Source organism: Dromaius novaehollandiae, chromosome 8 (genome assembly GCF_036370855.1).
Source record: "Dromaius novaehollandiae isolate bDroNov1 chromosome 8, bDroNov1.hap1, whole genome shotgun sequence".
NCBI classification, from domain to species: Eukaryota; Metazoa; Chordata; class Aves; order Casuariiformes; family Dromaiidae; genus Dromaius; species Dromaius novaehollandiae.
This window is the reverse complement of record NC_088105.1, coordinates 7972192-7988806: the sequence shown is the minus strand read 5'-3', so window position 1 is coordinate 7988806 and position 16615 is coordinate 7972192. Positions and strand designations below refer to the sequence as shown.

The 16615-nt window shown below is 44.1% G+C and overlaps 1 protein-coding gene across 2 annotated transcripts in view; it reads right to left on the bottom strand.

The window, feature by feature from the left end:
- NIBAN1 (niban apoptosis regulator 1) overlaps positions 1-16615 on the bottom strand; it is a 62592-nt gene that overhangs the window by 20413 nt on the left and 25564 nt on the right. For both annotated transcript variants that reach the window (XM_026101032.2, XM_064515570.1), the window contains exon 5: positions 14840-15007. In XM_026101032.2, coding sequence (XP_025956817.2) covers positions 14840-15007 — 168 coding nt within the window. The remainder of the gene's footprint in view (positions 1-14839; positions 15008-16615) is intronic.

Below are 16615 nucleotides of genomic sequence, written 5' to 3'. Positions count from 1 at the left end.
CAGCTCCTTCAGCAGGTCGTCCAGAGCAGGAACCCCATCTCGCTGCAACATGCCCATCTCCATCTTTTAAGTGACCGGCATAAAACTGAATACCTTGACCCCAAATTTCTCATAAGGGTCGGGGGGAGGACGGATGCGGCGCCCAGGGGCAGGCGCTCAGACGCTGGAGGCTTTGCAGACGCCCGGCCCGCTGCTACGTGCTTCTCAGGGGGTTTCTGCCCTTGCACCGCTCCCCAGGCAGCTCCTCCGGCTGCTAATGAATACAACGGCCTCGTCTTTGTGGCGAGCAAAACAAAACTGTGCTTGTCCTCGCTGAGCTTCGGAATAATAATACCCACATAGAGACGCTATCTTTACACATCCCGATTTTAATAACAAACACAGATAAGCACATTGGCTAACAATGCTTTCCCTGTATAAGCCTAACGTAAAGGCCGTTCATTAGCGCAGTGACTGTCATAAAGCTCCTTTCTGAAAGATAGAGGGACATCTGCAAACACCGTGACTCCTCGTGTATCTGCCAAAATTTGCACGTCTCGCGGGGGCACGGCCGAGTTTGCTCAACCCGCAGGAAGGTGTATGTCGGGACGAGCTTCCCTGCGTGGACAGTTTCAGTCCCGCTGTGGGCATTGCGAAGGGAATAAAAATCTCAGACTTTAACTCATCAAAACGACACGCAAAGGACGAGGCCACCTGACACCCACGACGAGTGGAGCTGCCCTGATGAATTCTTGATGCCGAACTGTAAACTGAGCGGTTCCCGTTTCTCCTTTCAGCTGTACCTGCCATGGGACTTGCATCCCACGAGAGGACATCTGCACCTTTCTCTGAAGATGGACACGTACCTGCCACACTGTTCAGAGGCCCCTCCGGACCGAGAAAGAGCTACCCAAATAGTTTTTTTCCGGCCCGCAAACACGTCTCATGTGTCTGAAGACAGCAGCGAAGGTTGGCTGCTCTGGCAAGTCCAATCTAGCCGTGGATGGGCTGCTCTCACGCCAGCCAAAACACTGGAAAGCTCCTATTTGTAGAAATAGGCCTCATTACCAGAAAGGATGAGTACCTCAGATCTCACTGCCTCTAGCTGAAATTGTGGCTTTTCAGCAAATCTGGGTAACGGCGTATGCTAGCACTGCAGTTCAAATGATCCATCTTTACGTCGTGCGCCGCGGGCTGCTGGCTCTGCATCTCAAAACCAGCCGACGGTTCGACCTGCTTGGAGGCTGCTTTTCTTACACGCGCTTGGAGGAAGGTGTCTCTCCAACATCACGTATCCCAACCCGCCCGGTTAACTGTTAGTCAGTGAGTATTTCGATACCCAGTTTGACTGTGTGCCCCTCCGGACAGTAACCGTTCCTCGTAAAGCCATTCGAACTCACCGTTACGGCACCAAAGAGGGGTCAGCAAGCAGCAATAACGCGAATGGGTGTTTCAAACAGACGACACACTGTTTCTCACTTAACGACTGCAAAGGCAACAGCCAAATTCCTCCCATAAGCAGCACCACGGTTCGCTCCTCGTCCCCCTGCCTGCTGCAGCTCTTATGCAACCGCCTGCAAAAGTCCACGTTTGGGGCCATCGGTGAAATTTCAACAGCGGGAGAAGGTTTCCTCGGCTCCCGGCGGGAGCCGTCAGGTGCGATAACCAGACACCCAGAGTTTTCCACCTCCCATGATTTACGAGGTGCCTCTGCTCCGCCGAGGCAACGAGGCTTCGCGGTTCCCGGCGGCGTCTTGACGAACTCTGCAAACTGGGACTCGCCGATTTTTGGAAGCGTGGAGCTGTTCGGGCAGCCAAAGAACTGCCGGCAGGGTATTTTATGACGTGTAAAAGCTGAATCTGTCACTCTTCAAAACAAACACAGGGCCCCCACTGCAATGCGGTAAATGTTTTGTTCCCATAAGGACTTTTCTTGCAATAAATCTTTAACTGTTATTGTTAATAATATTAAAAGGATATTTCAACGGCGGACAAAGTGCTTTACCAATGCTAGCTAAACCACTAAGAGTAACCTTAAGCTTTTTGGCTGACATTTCACAAAAAGCTGAGGCCTAAAGAAGAGGTAGACGAACCAGTCTCAAAGCAGAATCCAGAAGTCTGAGCTCACAGAGCACAGGTTTTAATTAACGAAACGCTGATTCTGACATAACGCCCATCATCTGACTAACAAAACTCGGAAGTAATCCACCCAGATTTCATCTATTTCCAGCAGTACTTATCTCTACGTATGAGTTTCTGAGCTAGAGAGCTGCATATAATTTGGTTCAAGATTCTGCGTTCGGTGAATCTTGCTACGGCCGATACCCAAACGGCCCCTGAACTCTTCCTGCAAGTAACTATAACTGATATCCAAGCGATGTGGCTTGCAACTGCAGCGGCGTTTGTAAGAGATGGTCATGTAAAGGCACACAGGTAGGAAGGCAGCCTCGCCTGGCTCTTGCCTGCCACGTTGAGTAACTGCAGCTTTGCTCAAGCGCCTCTTCCTAACACATGGGAAGCCACCACTTCTGTAGCTCCTCCTTGCTGATCCCCTTATATAGACTTTTTCTGGGACAAAAAAAGAAATCTCTGTTTGTGGAGATATCTGTAAAGGGCCTAGCTTCTTGTGATACTGCAAACAGAATAGTAAAATGTGGGCAAAGCTGAAGAATATTTGGGATTTTCAGTGCTTTGTCTTTGGTTTTAATGGCCTGAAAAAGATGGTGCCTCCACCAGTTACTATTTCCACTGGATACCACCCTCAACGGAATAGTTTTCATGCTGGAAAGGCAAATTAATTTTTCCCCAGGTCTCTTACTCTTCCAAGGCATTCCCCTCTCTCCCTGGCATTTGTGTCTTTCAAACGTATTTGGATTGCTGCGTTCCCTCTGGTTTCCATTAAACATGCAGTACCTAGCGCTTTTAAAACAAGAGCTGGTTCATAAAAAAGTCACACACACACAAAACAGAGGGAGGCTGCTGAAAGAAAAGGTTATTATTTTCTTTTCAAGAGTGTGGTATCCTAACCATCTGGTGATGCCTCACTGAACTAGTACACAGGTCATTTCCATCTCTTGCATGGGTACTTCAAAGCAAGCACACTGCTACCTGCCAAAGATAATATAAAATAAATTATATAAAATAAATGAGCATGACGAAGAATGAAACTTCCCTGTCTCAGCGTGATCTTTTTAGCACAGGTTTCCCAAAATAGCATTTTTCTAGTATTTCTGGTAATACCCACCTAGGATTGATTCATTGTGTGGGTCCTGCAAAAAAGTATTCTCTTTTGCTTATACGATTTCTGTGTAATGATGAGCAACTTTCTCCTGGAGGTGCATGAGTAATATCATCACGCAGAGGATGACGGATAGGACGCGGAGACGCTAAGAGAGCGGCTAGCAGAGAGCCCAGTGCAGCCAGCTCCCGAGGGCTCAAGGCCTAGGCAAGACCAGCCAGGCATCACATCATCACATGGCAAAAAGCAGCCACCCAAGCTCTCAGCACACTTTAGGGGCACAGTGCAGCCAGCTGGTAAGAAAGGCAATGGTCCTCAGCTCCGAAAAGTCAGGTTCTTGGCAATTTCTATCTCCGAAAACTAAGCAAAGGTTCCCAGATCAAAGGGAAGAACAGTCAAGAAAATCAAAGCGAATCAATCCATTTGCAACCTGGGGAGATAAGGACAGCTTGGGAACTGGACCCCAGGAAAAGACAGTTTGCAAAGGGCTTGTAACACACCTGCAGCACCTCTAGAAATAATTCTCTTAATAAAAGGCCCCGGTTTAGTTTTACAAAGCGGAATCCTGTTGTGTTATTGCCCCACATCCAGAATGAAGCACAGTAAAATGTTTTGGGTCCGAGGTGCATCAATATCACAGCTCTGATGTTTTCCTACGAACGCTGTACTATCATATTATTCATAGATCATGTGGTATAAAACTGCTAACCACTAACAGAAACTAGATGAGGTCACTTCCAAACAGGATACAGCCCTGCAGCAATACACTGTATTTATAGCAAATAAAGTTTTGCAGTGCAAGTTCCTTCAGAAAACATCAAACCAACATCCATTTGATGTAACCATTTGTTTTGCAGCATTTAATGCCTGTATTAAAGCTGTCTATGGCAATAAGAGACAGATTACATTCCCTCTGCTAGAAACTAGCTTCATGTTTCGGAGTCTAAAACACAAGCGCACTATATACATATACAAAAGGATTCGCAGCATCTTTCATCTCCAAGGATCTCAACATGCCCTGCGAACCATCCACCATATTCCAGTTACCGATGAGATTTTGTTCTGCCCCGACCTTTGAAGCTGTAGCCTGTAAACAGTCTTACACACGTACACATGAGGATCTTCAGAGCTACTAAACTAGGGGCAGGTGGTGGGTAGCATTCGGGAGTTCTGCAGCATCGCACCATGCTTCGTAAGACGCTGACGAGAAAATGAAGATCAGGCCGGGGTGCGGAGGTGACAAGAGGTAGGAAGAATATAATCACAATCAGGATTTTACATTAATCATCTTGACATTTCAGAATGAATATGCCTCCTACAGACTGAAAATTCAAACTACAGTATAACCAAGAGAGACTTACTGGAAAAGCAAAAGCTAAGTTGAATGAATGAACTGATGTTGCATAGCAAAAACATGCCGGAAGAAGGAAAAAAAGTCTTATTTCAAGCCTTCATTCATACAAAAAGTGCTAAATTGGGTCCTAAAACATTTCATAGACTTCACAGCATCCTATAGGCCTGGTAAAAGATATGTGTAGCAAAATGGTTCTGACTATTATCAAAACATTAATACTCCTACAGAAGTTAATACACCAGCTTTGAAAACTCCATCTGGAGCTCAGACATCTTTCTGGGGCAAATGAGAGAGGTCACAGCCACCCAGCAGGAGTCCGGGAGAGCTGATTTCATTAATCATTTATACAAAATGCAGCACCTACGATGATGGAAGTCAAGATTCACGTCCCAAGCTTGAGTCGGGCAGGCAACGGGCTTGACCCACCCCCTAACCATCACGCCAACCTTCTGCAAGGTCTGGCTTTCACCCCACTAGAGGGGCATTTTTCTTTTAACGTCAGAAAATGTTGTAGGGCACAGAAGGAATTTCCCATTGAATTCTTCTTTAATTGTGCTTTCTGCATATTTTGCTGAAACAGGCAACAAGAAAATCCTTTTCTCCAGCTGCCACGGAAGAAAACTACTCTGTTTGCAACAAGGCTCAAAAATCTTTCCAAAGTCTACTTGGTCTCTTGATAGCGGCTTTGCTCTATATACAGATAAGGACACACAGGACAAAATCAGGTCCTGAGAGAGCAAGCTACACGGTATCTTGAGGCAGTAGGTAGGAAGGAGGATCCTATCTGCAGAAAATGTCTAAGGAAGCCAAAAGAAGAAGAAAATGTCTAAGGAAGTCAGTATTTCTCCTGATACAGACAACTTTTCCCTCGACTGAAGTATTTAATGTCATCTTCCCAACCTTTATCAAAGCAACAACTGGAATAATCATTTTGAATTCTACCCCAAGAGGTGTTAAGCTTTACATGTATTATGCACATGTAACTTAGGAAGGCTTGAAATAATTATGAGAAAAACACCTGCCTGTTAAGATTATAGTTGCAAAAAGGAAATGTGGACACAGCTAGTGGCAGCTATAAAAGAGAAAAAGAAATCTGAAGACATCTAGTTCTCCTGTCATAGCCAAGATTTGTCAGAATCCCCTACATAAGGTTAAAAGTACATTTTGCATTTCTCTCTTGCCTAACGTATTTCTTTTTATCTCTTTTATGGTGAAATCTGAGATGGCAGCACATGGTTTTGAAAGTCACTCAGCTTCCTGTATTGTGATGGTGATTATCAAGATGAGGATGTGAAATTAAACCAAATGAAAGAATATAAAATTGTGAAGTGAAACTGTGAATCTCCCAGAATTAGCTAGTAGTATTTTCCTGCTTATCACACAGACTTCTCTGTATGCCAGCACCAAAAGGAACACCAGCTTCTTCATTTTTAATAGCAAAATACCAAGAGAAACACAGTAGCTGGTAACTTCACACAGGAAATGAGAAGACCTAGTAAAATGACAATAAAATAAAATAATGTTCAGAAGAAATTTCAGACTGTGTTATAGGGCATATACATAGAAGGGATTAAAAAAATGAGAATGCTAAATATTTGAGCACTGTTAATACTTCAAGTATCTCCTTCGTTGTTACCATGCTGTGCTGGGTTGCACTCCACCAAACAGAGCGAGTGGTTTAGGTGGTAAGTTTTGCAAAAATTTCCCCCAAAATTTGAGGTCTGAAATTCTTGCTGTTTCACTACTTTTCCCCAAAACAACAGAGATGGAGAGGACAAGACTAAGTCTAATCTGTGGCTAAAAGTGGAGGGATAATGGACATAAAAGCAAAGAAACGAATTGCTACAGCCCACATCTGGACTGGGAATAGAGGGTGAAGAAAAGGGAGGACAGAAACGCAAGCTCAGACCCCCTGCAATGACTGCTAATATCCAGACTCCTGCGAGGGCAGCTGACTGGCTCCTCCAGGTCCTCAGCACTGCTTTACATCTTCAGATTCCCTTTCCAAAAAGAGCTTTTTTATAGAGGAGGCAAATAAAAGAGAATCAGAATAAATTTTTCCAAACTTGGGGTCTAATTTCAAATCTATTTACCTGATTTGCATTATTTAAATGTCATGCATATGGATGACTGTAATGGCACGGAACACCCATCGCACCCATGGGGCATATGGAGTCTCAACGCTGCAGAAGCCTCCCTATTTGGATATCTAAATTTAGGCAGCCAAGTCTGAAAAGGTTTCTCCAAGAAAGAATTACACAGAGCAGACATATGCACACCATGTATAGTACTGCATTTTTTATCATTATCCCCATTTCTTGTGTTCTGCCGTGCTTAGGTCCACGTAGACCCACAGGTAAGCCAGGAAGGGATACCTCCCGCTTAAGTGGGCAAGTCAGAGAGACCGTACTCACCATGAGAACAAAACAGGGGAAAGACACAGCTCTGTGTCAGGAAGAGGTTGATCCCTTGACCAAGTCTCTCACCATTCTCAAGTTAGTTTATAGGCATTACAAGGTTTTTCCTTCCCTAAAAAAAGGAGGGAGACATATGTGGATGTGATGAATCCTCAACTGGTAGGACATCCATCCACCAAGGCAGCACTCAGCCAGCGTCCCGTGACACAGATACCTGAACTCTTCTCACGACATAGTGCTCTTCTACACGCACGTGGATCTCAAAATCCATGCTAACCTCGCTGATTAAACTGCCTTAAAAGAGATTTTTTTTTTCCAAAAAAAGCTCCTTGCAGTGAAACATGGCACAGAAGGAATAGCAATGAGGCCATGGAGGGGGAAGAAAGAGTCCAGAGATTCACAAAATCTATCGACAATTTGCATTTAGGTCTCTGCAAGCTTCTAGGGTAGCATAATTACAGTTTTAGTCAACTTGTAAGCCCACTGCACAGTGCTTAAAAGACAAGTAAGATAGGATCCTGGCCCAAGAAGCTTCCAAAACTCTCAAAATACCAAGTTTGTCCTCTGTATGAATAATGTCCAATGTGTTCCCAATAAAAAGCCAACAATGTGACAGCCCCAGAACTGCCATGCTATGAATATGTTTTGCAGCACGTAATTTGTAGGATACTTTCCAGGAAAGTTCTTTTCTTCCTTTTCATTGGGATGAGTCAAGTAAAATTGAGATCGAACTAATCTCCTAGAGCTGACGTGGGGAGAGGAGTCCCCAGAAATTTCTCAGTGACTTCACCTACATTCACGTAGCCCCTCTTTCTCCTCAGGATAGTTAGAGGGACTGTAACTTGGAGAAGGATAATTTCTCAAAGGCAGCATGAAGGTGATGGAGCACAGAAGATAACCTCTTTAGCTGCCCCAGCCAAGGAATGCCTTGGAGGAACCTCAAGTGACAAGGCAGGCCAATATCTGATATAGTCTAAATATGACAAAAGTAATTAAGACAGGGAACTGGAACCTTATTTTCAATTTTGAGATTCTTAGCTTGTCTAGGAAAAAAAAAGAACAGTTACATATTGTTCTCATTTTAAGCTTTAAAGTAAGCTCAAGTGAAATTGAAAAATCTAAGATCCTCTTCCTTCTTCATTGGTAAATACATTTAAATAAAGTGCTGTCAACAAATCAGCCCTTCAGGCCACTGTGCCCAGCAAGAGAACGGAAATTTTAGGAGTTGTGAAGGATTTCCAGTCATGCCACAAACACCCCATTGGGAGCTAGTACCATCATTCGACACGGTAACAAAAAAACCATATCCCCTGGCTGTTGTAAACCAGTGCTCCTCCACTCAAAAGGCAGGCTGGATCATCCATGACTTTTAGAAGCCGACACTGTGCCGATGACAAGGATGGTCACGGTAAGAAAAAAAATGGTGAAGGTGGCCCCAGCTGAGCTTCATGTGTTCATTTTCCCTCCATTTTCATTCTTTTATGAGGCTCCTCACCACCATCACCACAATTTGTCCTTAGTTTAAACTAAAACAGTGCTAATGACATATGTTGATGCCACTACTACTCAGATCTACTTAGTACCAAAATAATTCAGTATCTCACCAAGGGAGAACACTGACTTCTGGGACAATATCTGGGCCATTCACACAGCCTCCTGCTATTTCATTTTTAATACAAACCCTGGCTAAAGTAGTAAATTGTCCAAATGTGTTCTTCTCTTAAAGAAAGAGTAGCCTTGCAAAACCGGGAGATTATTTAACAGAGCCACATTGCAAATAATCCAGTAAATGAAATGTTTTTAACACATGCTGTCACTACCATGTCCACATACCTTCAAGTAGTTTAATAGATTCTGCTACTTCAGCTAAAAATAACTGAGCCACTTCCTTCCACACTGCCCTATAACTCAATGACAGCTTCTTTAAAAAAAAAGGAAAAGTTTTTAAAACTGCAAGTGTTACATAAAATCATACACAGATGAAGACCTTAGCTCTGTATAGGCTTGAAAAGAACAGTTTTTTTGGAAGCAGCAGTGAATGTTTAGCAGTTCTTCCCTACGAACCTAGGAAAAACTCAATTAAGGCAAAACTTAGGGAGGGGAACATTAGAAAAACATATTACAGGCAGAAACGTCTCCTTCCTGCTGCCCATTCTATCAGGAAGTTTATAAGAAAAGGGCAGTAGGATACATATTTATTCTCATATGCTGTTATTCTCCTGAATTAATTGCAAATCCTCAATATGGAAACAAATACAGTAATATATTTTATATAATGATACACTATCTTCAGGTAAAAAAATTCTAATGCAGTCAGTCATGCTAATTATTTACTAATACCATTAAGCTGATATGCTGTCAATGCTTCCCAATGAAAATCAGATCAGAAAGCAAGAGTTCTACAGTAACCCTTCAACTTGCATCATCTTATGACAGCTATCTTTTGTTTTGACACATTTGTTAGTCTAAACATTTATTTTTTAATTTTACTACAACAGCGAAGGCTATATAATCACCCTGGGAAAATACTGTGAGTGTTATATAGCGTAAGGAATAGCATAACAAAATTAACGTTGAAAACTTAATTGTGTAGCACTGTAGCCAGACAACTGTATCTTCTCTGTAGGTGGAATTATCTTCTCCTTGAAAAAGCTGACAATCTCATGTTGCATTATGGAGAAGCATAGCATCTCTTAAGTTTAAGTTTAATATGCTGCACAAAGCCTAAATCAGGAGATACGGCCACAATTTGCTTCTGTCTTTCTCCAAGAGCCATCACTAAGTCATATTACTCTATACCACCATATTTCATTATTGACTCCTCTGTATCTGTTGGCTTGGAAGAAGTCCCTTCTGCAAAGAACGGTTTGGATGACCCATGAGCCTTATTTAGACACCTTCTCAAACGTTATCTTTCTTCATGCACGTTTATGTTGTTTAACTAATGTCAATGACCCTTTCATTCACCATAGCCAAAAAACTTCGAAATGGCAAGTGTGCTCATGCGAATATTTTATATCTTATGCCTAGACAAAAATTTTCCATGAGAAATGAATTGTGGCATTTCAGAGCTGCATACAAGACACGCAGTTTTCTTTAATGCAACACACCGAAGGCCTGAATTACGAAGCTGCTAGCAAAGGAGGGGCAGTTATGGAGGGAAGGAAGCTTTTTGATGGACCTTTTGTAAAGTAGCTTTGAGATAATGGCAAGGATCAGATAGGAGCATCTCTGTAATGAGTATGCAAATTCACCGCCATCCTTCTTTTCCTGGAAACAAAGCTATACAACCGTTAATTTTAATAGGAGAAAGGTCACATACTGGATGGTTAAAAAGGAATTTTGAAATATATTTGACTCAAAGTCAGCTAGAAAAGGGAACGAAATGCAAGGATAGTTTATGTTGGGGTTGCTGAATCCAGTAGCCCAGTAGATGTGAGGCTGCTGCAGCTCCCTGTCCCTGGGTCCAGCCCGTAGCGAGGCTGAGAGGTATTCTCCATAGGCAAACATACATACTACATATATATAGTATGTCATATACATATATACATATATAGTGTGTGTGTATATACATATATATATACAGTATGCCTGCCACCCAAATCCACAGACAGAAAAAACACACATCACTCACACAAACATGAATGGCATGGATGGCCTGATCCTATTCCTCCTCTCCGGCTCATCAGAATAGAAGTCCTCTCATGGAATATATACAAATATACATATATTCCACTACAGGATGTAGCTATGTTACATATATACATCACACGGACCCCGCCAGTGGCTGGCCCTGGAGGCTGAGGTCTCCGCAGCTGCCGGCAACGGGACATCCAAGCCCCCGAGGCTGCAGCCCGGCTCCAGCTGCCGGTACCCAGACCTCCTCTCGTTGCATCTCTCCCGCCTTCTGCACACACACGCACGCAGAAGGGAGAGCACCCTCACCAGGAAAACAGTCGGAAATGGAGTTCAACAAGACAGGACAGACGGCAGTGAGCAGCAGCAGGGCTGGACAGCACAAGCGTCCTGACCAGCAACCCGTTCACACCCGACCGGCCTCTTTTCTACCCTTCTCCTTGCGTTTTCCCACTCTTCTTCCTCCCCAGGCCAATCTGCTCCCTGCCTTTTCCCACCTTTAGTCCTTCCCCACCCGGACCGTGAGCCGATCCCTGCCTTGCACAGCCCTGGGGCAGCTGGCTCTGGGCGCTCCCTTCGCACAGATGAGGTGGCTGGGGGGGGCCTTTGCGTTGACGGAGATCAGCCCTTAATCACACGGCCTCACGGCTTAAAACCCCAAAGCCTTCGGTCTCTTCTCAAAATCCCAAGGCATCGAGAAAGGCAGCTACGCAGAACTACTACGGCGATCAAAATGGGAGTTGCCCAAATGAATCACTGAGCTGGAATGATTTCTATACTTGGGTTAATTAACCTCCAGAATCAGGGTAACTCGCAGAATCTAATCCATTCTGCTACAGTATTTTTAATATCATGACCAGTCACGTTCTGGTTGGTTTAGGCACATCTTAAAGCTGTCGAATGTGTTTTATCTGAACCGCACCCAAGCAGGGTGCAAAAGGTCTACCTACTCCGCTGATCACGAAGGACATTGCTGTCCCCTGGAACGGCACATGCATCAATGAGTATAAAGTCCTGTGAACACGATAGGAAATTTGGGGAGGTAGGAGAAACCCACACTCCATCCATCTGACTCATACCTGCAAGAAGCGACCACTAAAGCCAAATGTTATTGTAATTACTCTTCTGACCATGATTTCTGACCAGAAAACCCAGAAACACAGGCTGGACCAGTTATTTAAAAAGAAGGACTCTAAGGAGAGGAAATACCTAAATACCAGGGCAGCTCCCTAGTCAAGACCACATGCTGATTCACTGAAGTTTCCTGTTCAGCAAGCCGTAATTAGTAGGCACAAAAGGTTTAATGCTGCTTCCTGGGAGAAAGCAAACATTTTAACCAAAACCTCCTCTGGATTTTTTCCTAAAAAACAGCACGATGCATTCCTTTTCTGAACTCCTAGTGACAGTTTACAGAAAAGACTGTAAGGCAACTCCTGATCAGACATTACATCTCTCTTTCTCCTGCCCTTGACAAAGTCTGCCCTGGCAAAAGTGAACATAGCGCTTTTTAGAAGCAGTGCAGAGAGCGGTGCCTTAGCCAGTGCTCCTTATCCCACTCGATCCTGTCCTGCTGTGCAAAATTTTCAGTGAGCTATTGCTACATGCAGCTAAACTTGCAAATTTCTTCACGTTTCTTCTCTCTTTTCAATTTTTTGAGAAGAACACAGCTAATTTTCATATCAAGAGCTTTATTACCCATAATATTGCTGCACATGTCTACAACTTTCTGAAGCTGTTCACATGCCTGGTTTTTGTAATGTAATTGGTTCCATACAAACTTTAAAAAGCAACTATAAAGTAACATATTTCAGTTATGAGAGAAAGGTTAAATAAAACCCTGAGAAAGTTCTTCAAGGGCAGAATTAAGGTTTTTGAGGTGCTGGTCAGTGATCATTTCTCCACCCATAGCATCTGAGTTCATAGAAGATGGTATAATTCCAGGAATCCAAGAAAATAATAGTTTGCATTTCCTTAGCCATTAAAACCTATTCCTTTTTACTAGTGTAACAGTAGATGTTATTCCAGATTGCCTTTATCTACCAATTAGTCTGTTGAGCAGAAAGAATGAGCCTTGCTAAGGGTACTGTAATGTCATTAAGAAGCACTATCAGATAAAAACCTGACTGCAGGAAAAGTCAAGGGGGATAAATCCTGGAACAGATGCATAAATTTGCAACAGCTGAGACATGAAATATAATAAAACACAGACTCCGAGGCATTAGAGATGGAAAAGACCTATGAGGTCATCTAGTCCCATCTTTTGCCAATTCAGAATTGTCCCCTAGAGTGATGTGCTGAACTTTAGTTTAAAGGAAAAAAAAAAAAAAGCTGCCAAAAGCTTTGTCAGGCCTGTTACACTTGCTGGAGAAGAGGGAAATGAAAAATCCAAGCCTAATGAAAAGGCTTCAAGTCATGGAAGACTTACAGTGCCAGGAAAACTTGATTGTATCCCCATCTCCTTACCGATTCCTGCAGTTCTCCGCAGAACAAAGGGATCGGTTTTTAAAGGCTGGAGCACTTTTATACTGGGCGACCGCAGCAACAGGGACAGACTAATCAGAATTATAAGCCACGGGGGCAAACTTTTCTTTTAAGAACGCTGTGGGAATTTAGGTTCATCTGGCAGCTATACAGGGAATATTTATTCAGTCTTTATAGACTCAACCTATGTGAAAGCGCCAAGGCAACGTGTGCTCCTCCTAGACTGAGGCCTCCAGCCTATGTTAATCTACTCATGAAACAGCTTTTACAGTCCCTGCGACGGGGTTTTTGCCGTGGAGTTTTCGCACCGGAGCCACTTACTCAGGTCTGTGCCCAGCAAGCGGAGACGGAAAGGCACGCTCTGGCTCGCCGACCTCTGCGAGAGCTTGCAAAGCAGCCGGCAAGCGGGACGCGGGGGTCCCGGGTGAGGGTATGCCACCTGCTTTACAGCAGGGCAGAGACCCGTGAGGTGGCCTACAAAGGCTGCACCTGCTGCCAGCCACCGCCGAGCACGGCGCGGATAACTGCCTATCTTCGGCGATTGCCTAGAAACAGAGTAATTTTTTTTTCCATAACGGGAACCGAGTCTTAAAGGAGGCCGGGATTATCTTTGGCAGTGGAGACATGGGAAAAGGGAAGGCAGCTGACAAGGATGCAGAGAAGACGGTACGAGACAACTGTCTGAGGGTAATGGGGTGAAGAGGATGACAAGGAGACAGGAGTGACAGCTAAAAAAACACTGGGAGACACTGGATCTGCAAGTAAAAATGACTGTTGGCACACCACATCTACAAGCATGGCCTTGAGGCCCAAGCAGCTGAAATTGCTGGAGAAGTTACTGAGCGTTCTCATCTCCCATCAAGGGCAGGAGGAGCAGACGGGACTCAGAAGCCACACGAAAGGCATGGAAAAGCCTGGAAAGGCATGGAAAAGCTTGGACACCAAATGGGAAGTCAGAGCAGCTTGATGGAAAAAGAAGAATCACATCAGCCCCTTTCATCTGGAAAACAGGAAGGCATTTCTTTGTCTGAAGGACCCAACTCGTAAATGCTCTTCACATTCCACGGGAGCAAGGTTGTTTTTATAATCCTAGCAAGCCACAAGTCTGTTTTTTAGAAGGTTTTTAGTCTTATGTACTCAGGAAGTGAGATTTAAAATTCACCAGTATCGTGTCTTACGCACAATTCATATCCCAACTACAAGGCTTAACCGTAGCTGAGTGTTTGAGTTGCTGTCTAAAGAAAAACACTTGAAAAAACCATAAAATGTTTGACTGTTGGTGATTTATGTTTAACATCAGAGAAATGTACTGGGAGACTACATTCCTCCAACACTGTGCAGACGTGGTCTGCTACACCCATGACGCACTTGTCAAGCTTGCAGATCCAGGTGAGAGTTTGACCCACCATATTTAGTAAACATTTCATATGATTTTGTATCATGGGAAAGGTTTTAGATCAGCTGACAAAGAGTGGAATGCCACTTTCAAAGCAATTACCATGTTTTGTATCCAAACTTAGTACACTATAGCTCAAATCCAACTTAACCTAGCTGCTAGCAAAGCAAGAAGAAGGCGTATGCCAATGTAGGCCTTCCTCAAGGCACTGAGAAACAAGCCTCTTTCAAAAAAACCCTTCCGTTTTTCTTTCACTTTTCTACAAGATAATTATTGTAATTGGCCTTTAAAGCTGCAGCTGTAAATGGAATACAGCGGGAAACCATTTCTGTGCTTACCGTGGTTTGAGTGTCTCACGCAATCGTTCAGCACTGCGCTGAACTGCTTCTGCGCTTCGGGCTCCGAGAAGCAGTAGTAGCTGTGCCTCAAGTACGGCTGCCACAGGTACACGGGAAACTCCTTCGGCAGCTGGGCAAAGGCTTGGGTGGCCTCCTTCTCACTGGAGCCTACACAAAATACAGATATCCTAATTTAAAATTTATTGATGTCTCAGGATTTTCGCGCGCTGCAATTTTCCTCTTCTAGTGACAGCAGAGAAAGAACGGTTAAAACAGTAACTCTTTGCAAGCAAGAAGGTATGACACATGAAAAATCCAGGTTTTAAACTCAGCTGTCTCCCCCTTGATCCAAGCAATTGGCCCCTGAGGTGAGGATGCAGCCTGAAACGCCTTGGACCTGCCAACTCAGCAGGCACCAACCTCTGTGTATTATGCAGAGGCGACTATTCGAGCTAGATATAAAATACACACTTTTGGTAAAATTGCCCAAGAAACTACTGTCAGGACAAAGTTTACAGCTGCCAAGAATCAAAGCTTTTGTTGGGTTGTATCTGCGGGGGAACAGAGAATCAGTGCTTTTGTCGGACTGTAGCTGCTGGGGAACAAGGTTTTCACGGCAAATAAATAACTGTGCAACTCCGGTCTCCTCCACACAGCATGTAGAAACAAGCCACATTAAACCTCACAGGAACAGCAGCTATTTCCCTAGCTCTAAAGCTTTCAGACAGAAGAACTGCAACGTTACCTTTTGAGGTGTCATTTCAAGTTCTTGGAGGTAAAGCAAAGAAAGAGCAAAGTACCTTCAAGTCCAGTTTACCTTGGAGTGTGAACTGGGTTCTGTGCCCATGGGCCATTGTACAGCACCATTTAAGGATCAACAAACAAAAATAATTTTGTCTCATACTTTGCATCCATAAAAACAAAATTTGCATCAATAAAAATAATTTTGTCTCATACTTTGCATCAAGTTTCCAGCCACAAGAAGGCCCTCTCGGAAGAAGTCTTGTGGAGCCAAAGCTTCAGCATTATATAAAGGGGCAAAATGGCCATAAAAGAGGCCATCTGCAGAGGGAGACCCACAGGAAGCCTACAGCTGGCATCGGGCTGCCCCACATGACATGTCTGGTGTCCACAGCCTTCTGCCAACCGAGGCCACCAGCACCACTTTGGGAGAGGGCGTAGACAGGACATGTTACAGCACTCACAACCCTGAGTAGTATGAGACAGGACTTCAGAAAAGGGGAAGATATTGCTCTGCTTGCGCCCCTTATCCCTTTCCTCACACGGTTCTGATTTTCCACATTTGACCCCGGAACGTGTGCAGATCCGGTGCCTTAAACCCAGCATCTTCTCCGTTTTCACGGACGGGGGCTGGGGACAGGAGGAATCACAGCGGTTCCAGGTACAGACAAACCAAACTCAGCAACATTTCCTGCCCTCTCTGTGGGACATATCGTCAAGTGTAAATCAACACAGGCAACTGCCATCTAAAAATGGAAACAAATAAACCGGGAATATTAACAAAGCGCTGGAAAATAGTACTGTGGTTTTGAGCCTCCTCCTGGGTTTGCTCTGCAGAGCTTCCAAAGTGTTTGTGTAGGGATACTGAAAACACAGGCTCCAGTATTTTTCCGAACACTAGTGTACAGCATTTAGTATATATGTGCATTCCGGCACTATATTTTGGCTCAGAAAACATGCTGCATGCATCTTCTATTACCCGGTTTGAAAATCTTGCCTCAAAGCCGGCCAAAAAGAGGACTGTGTAGAGAAAAC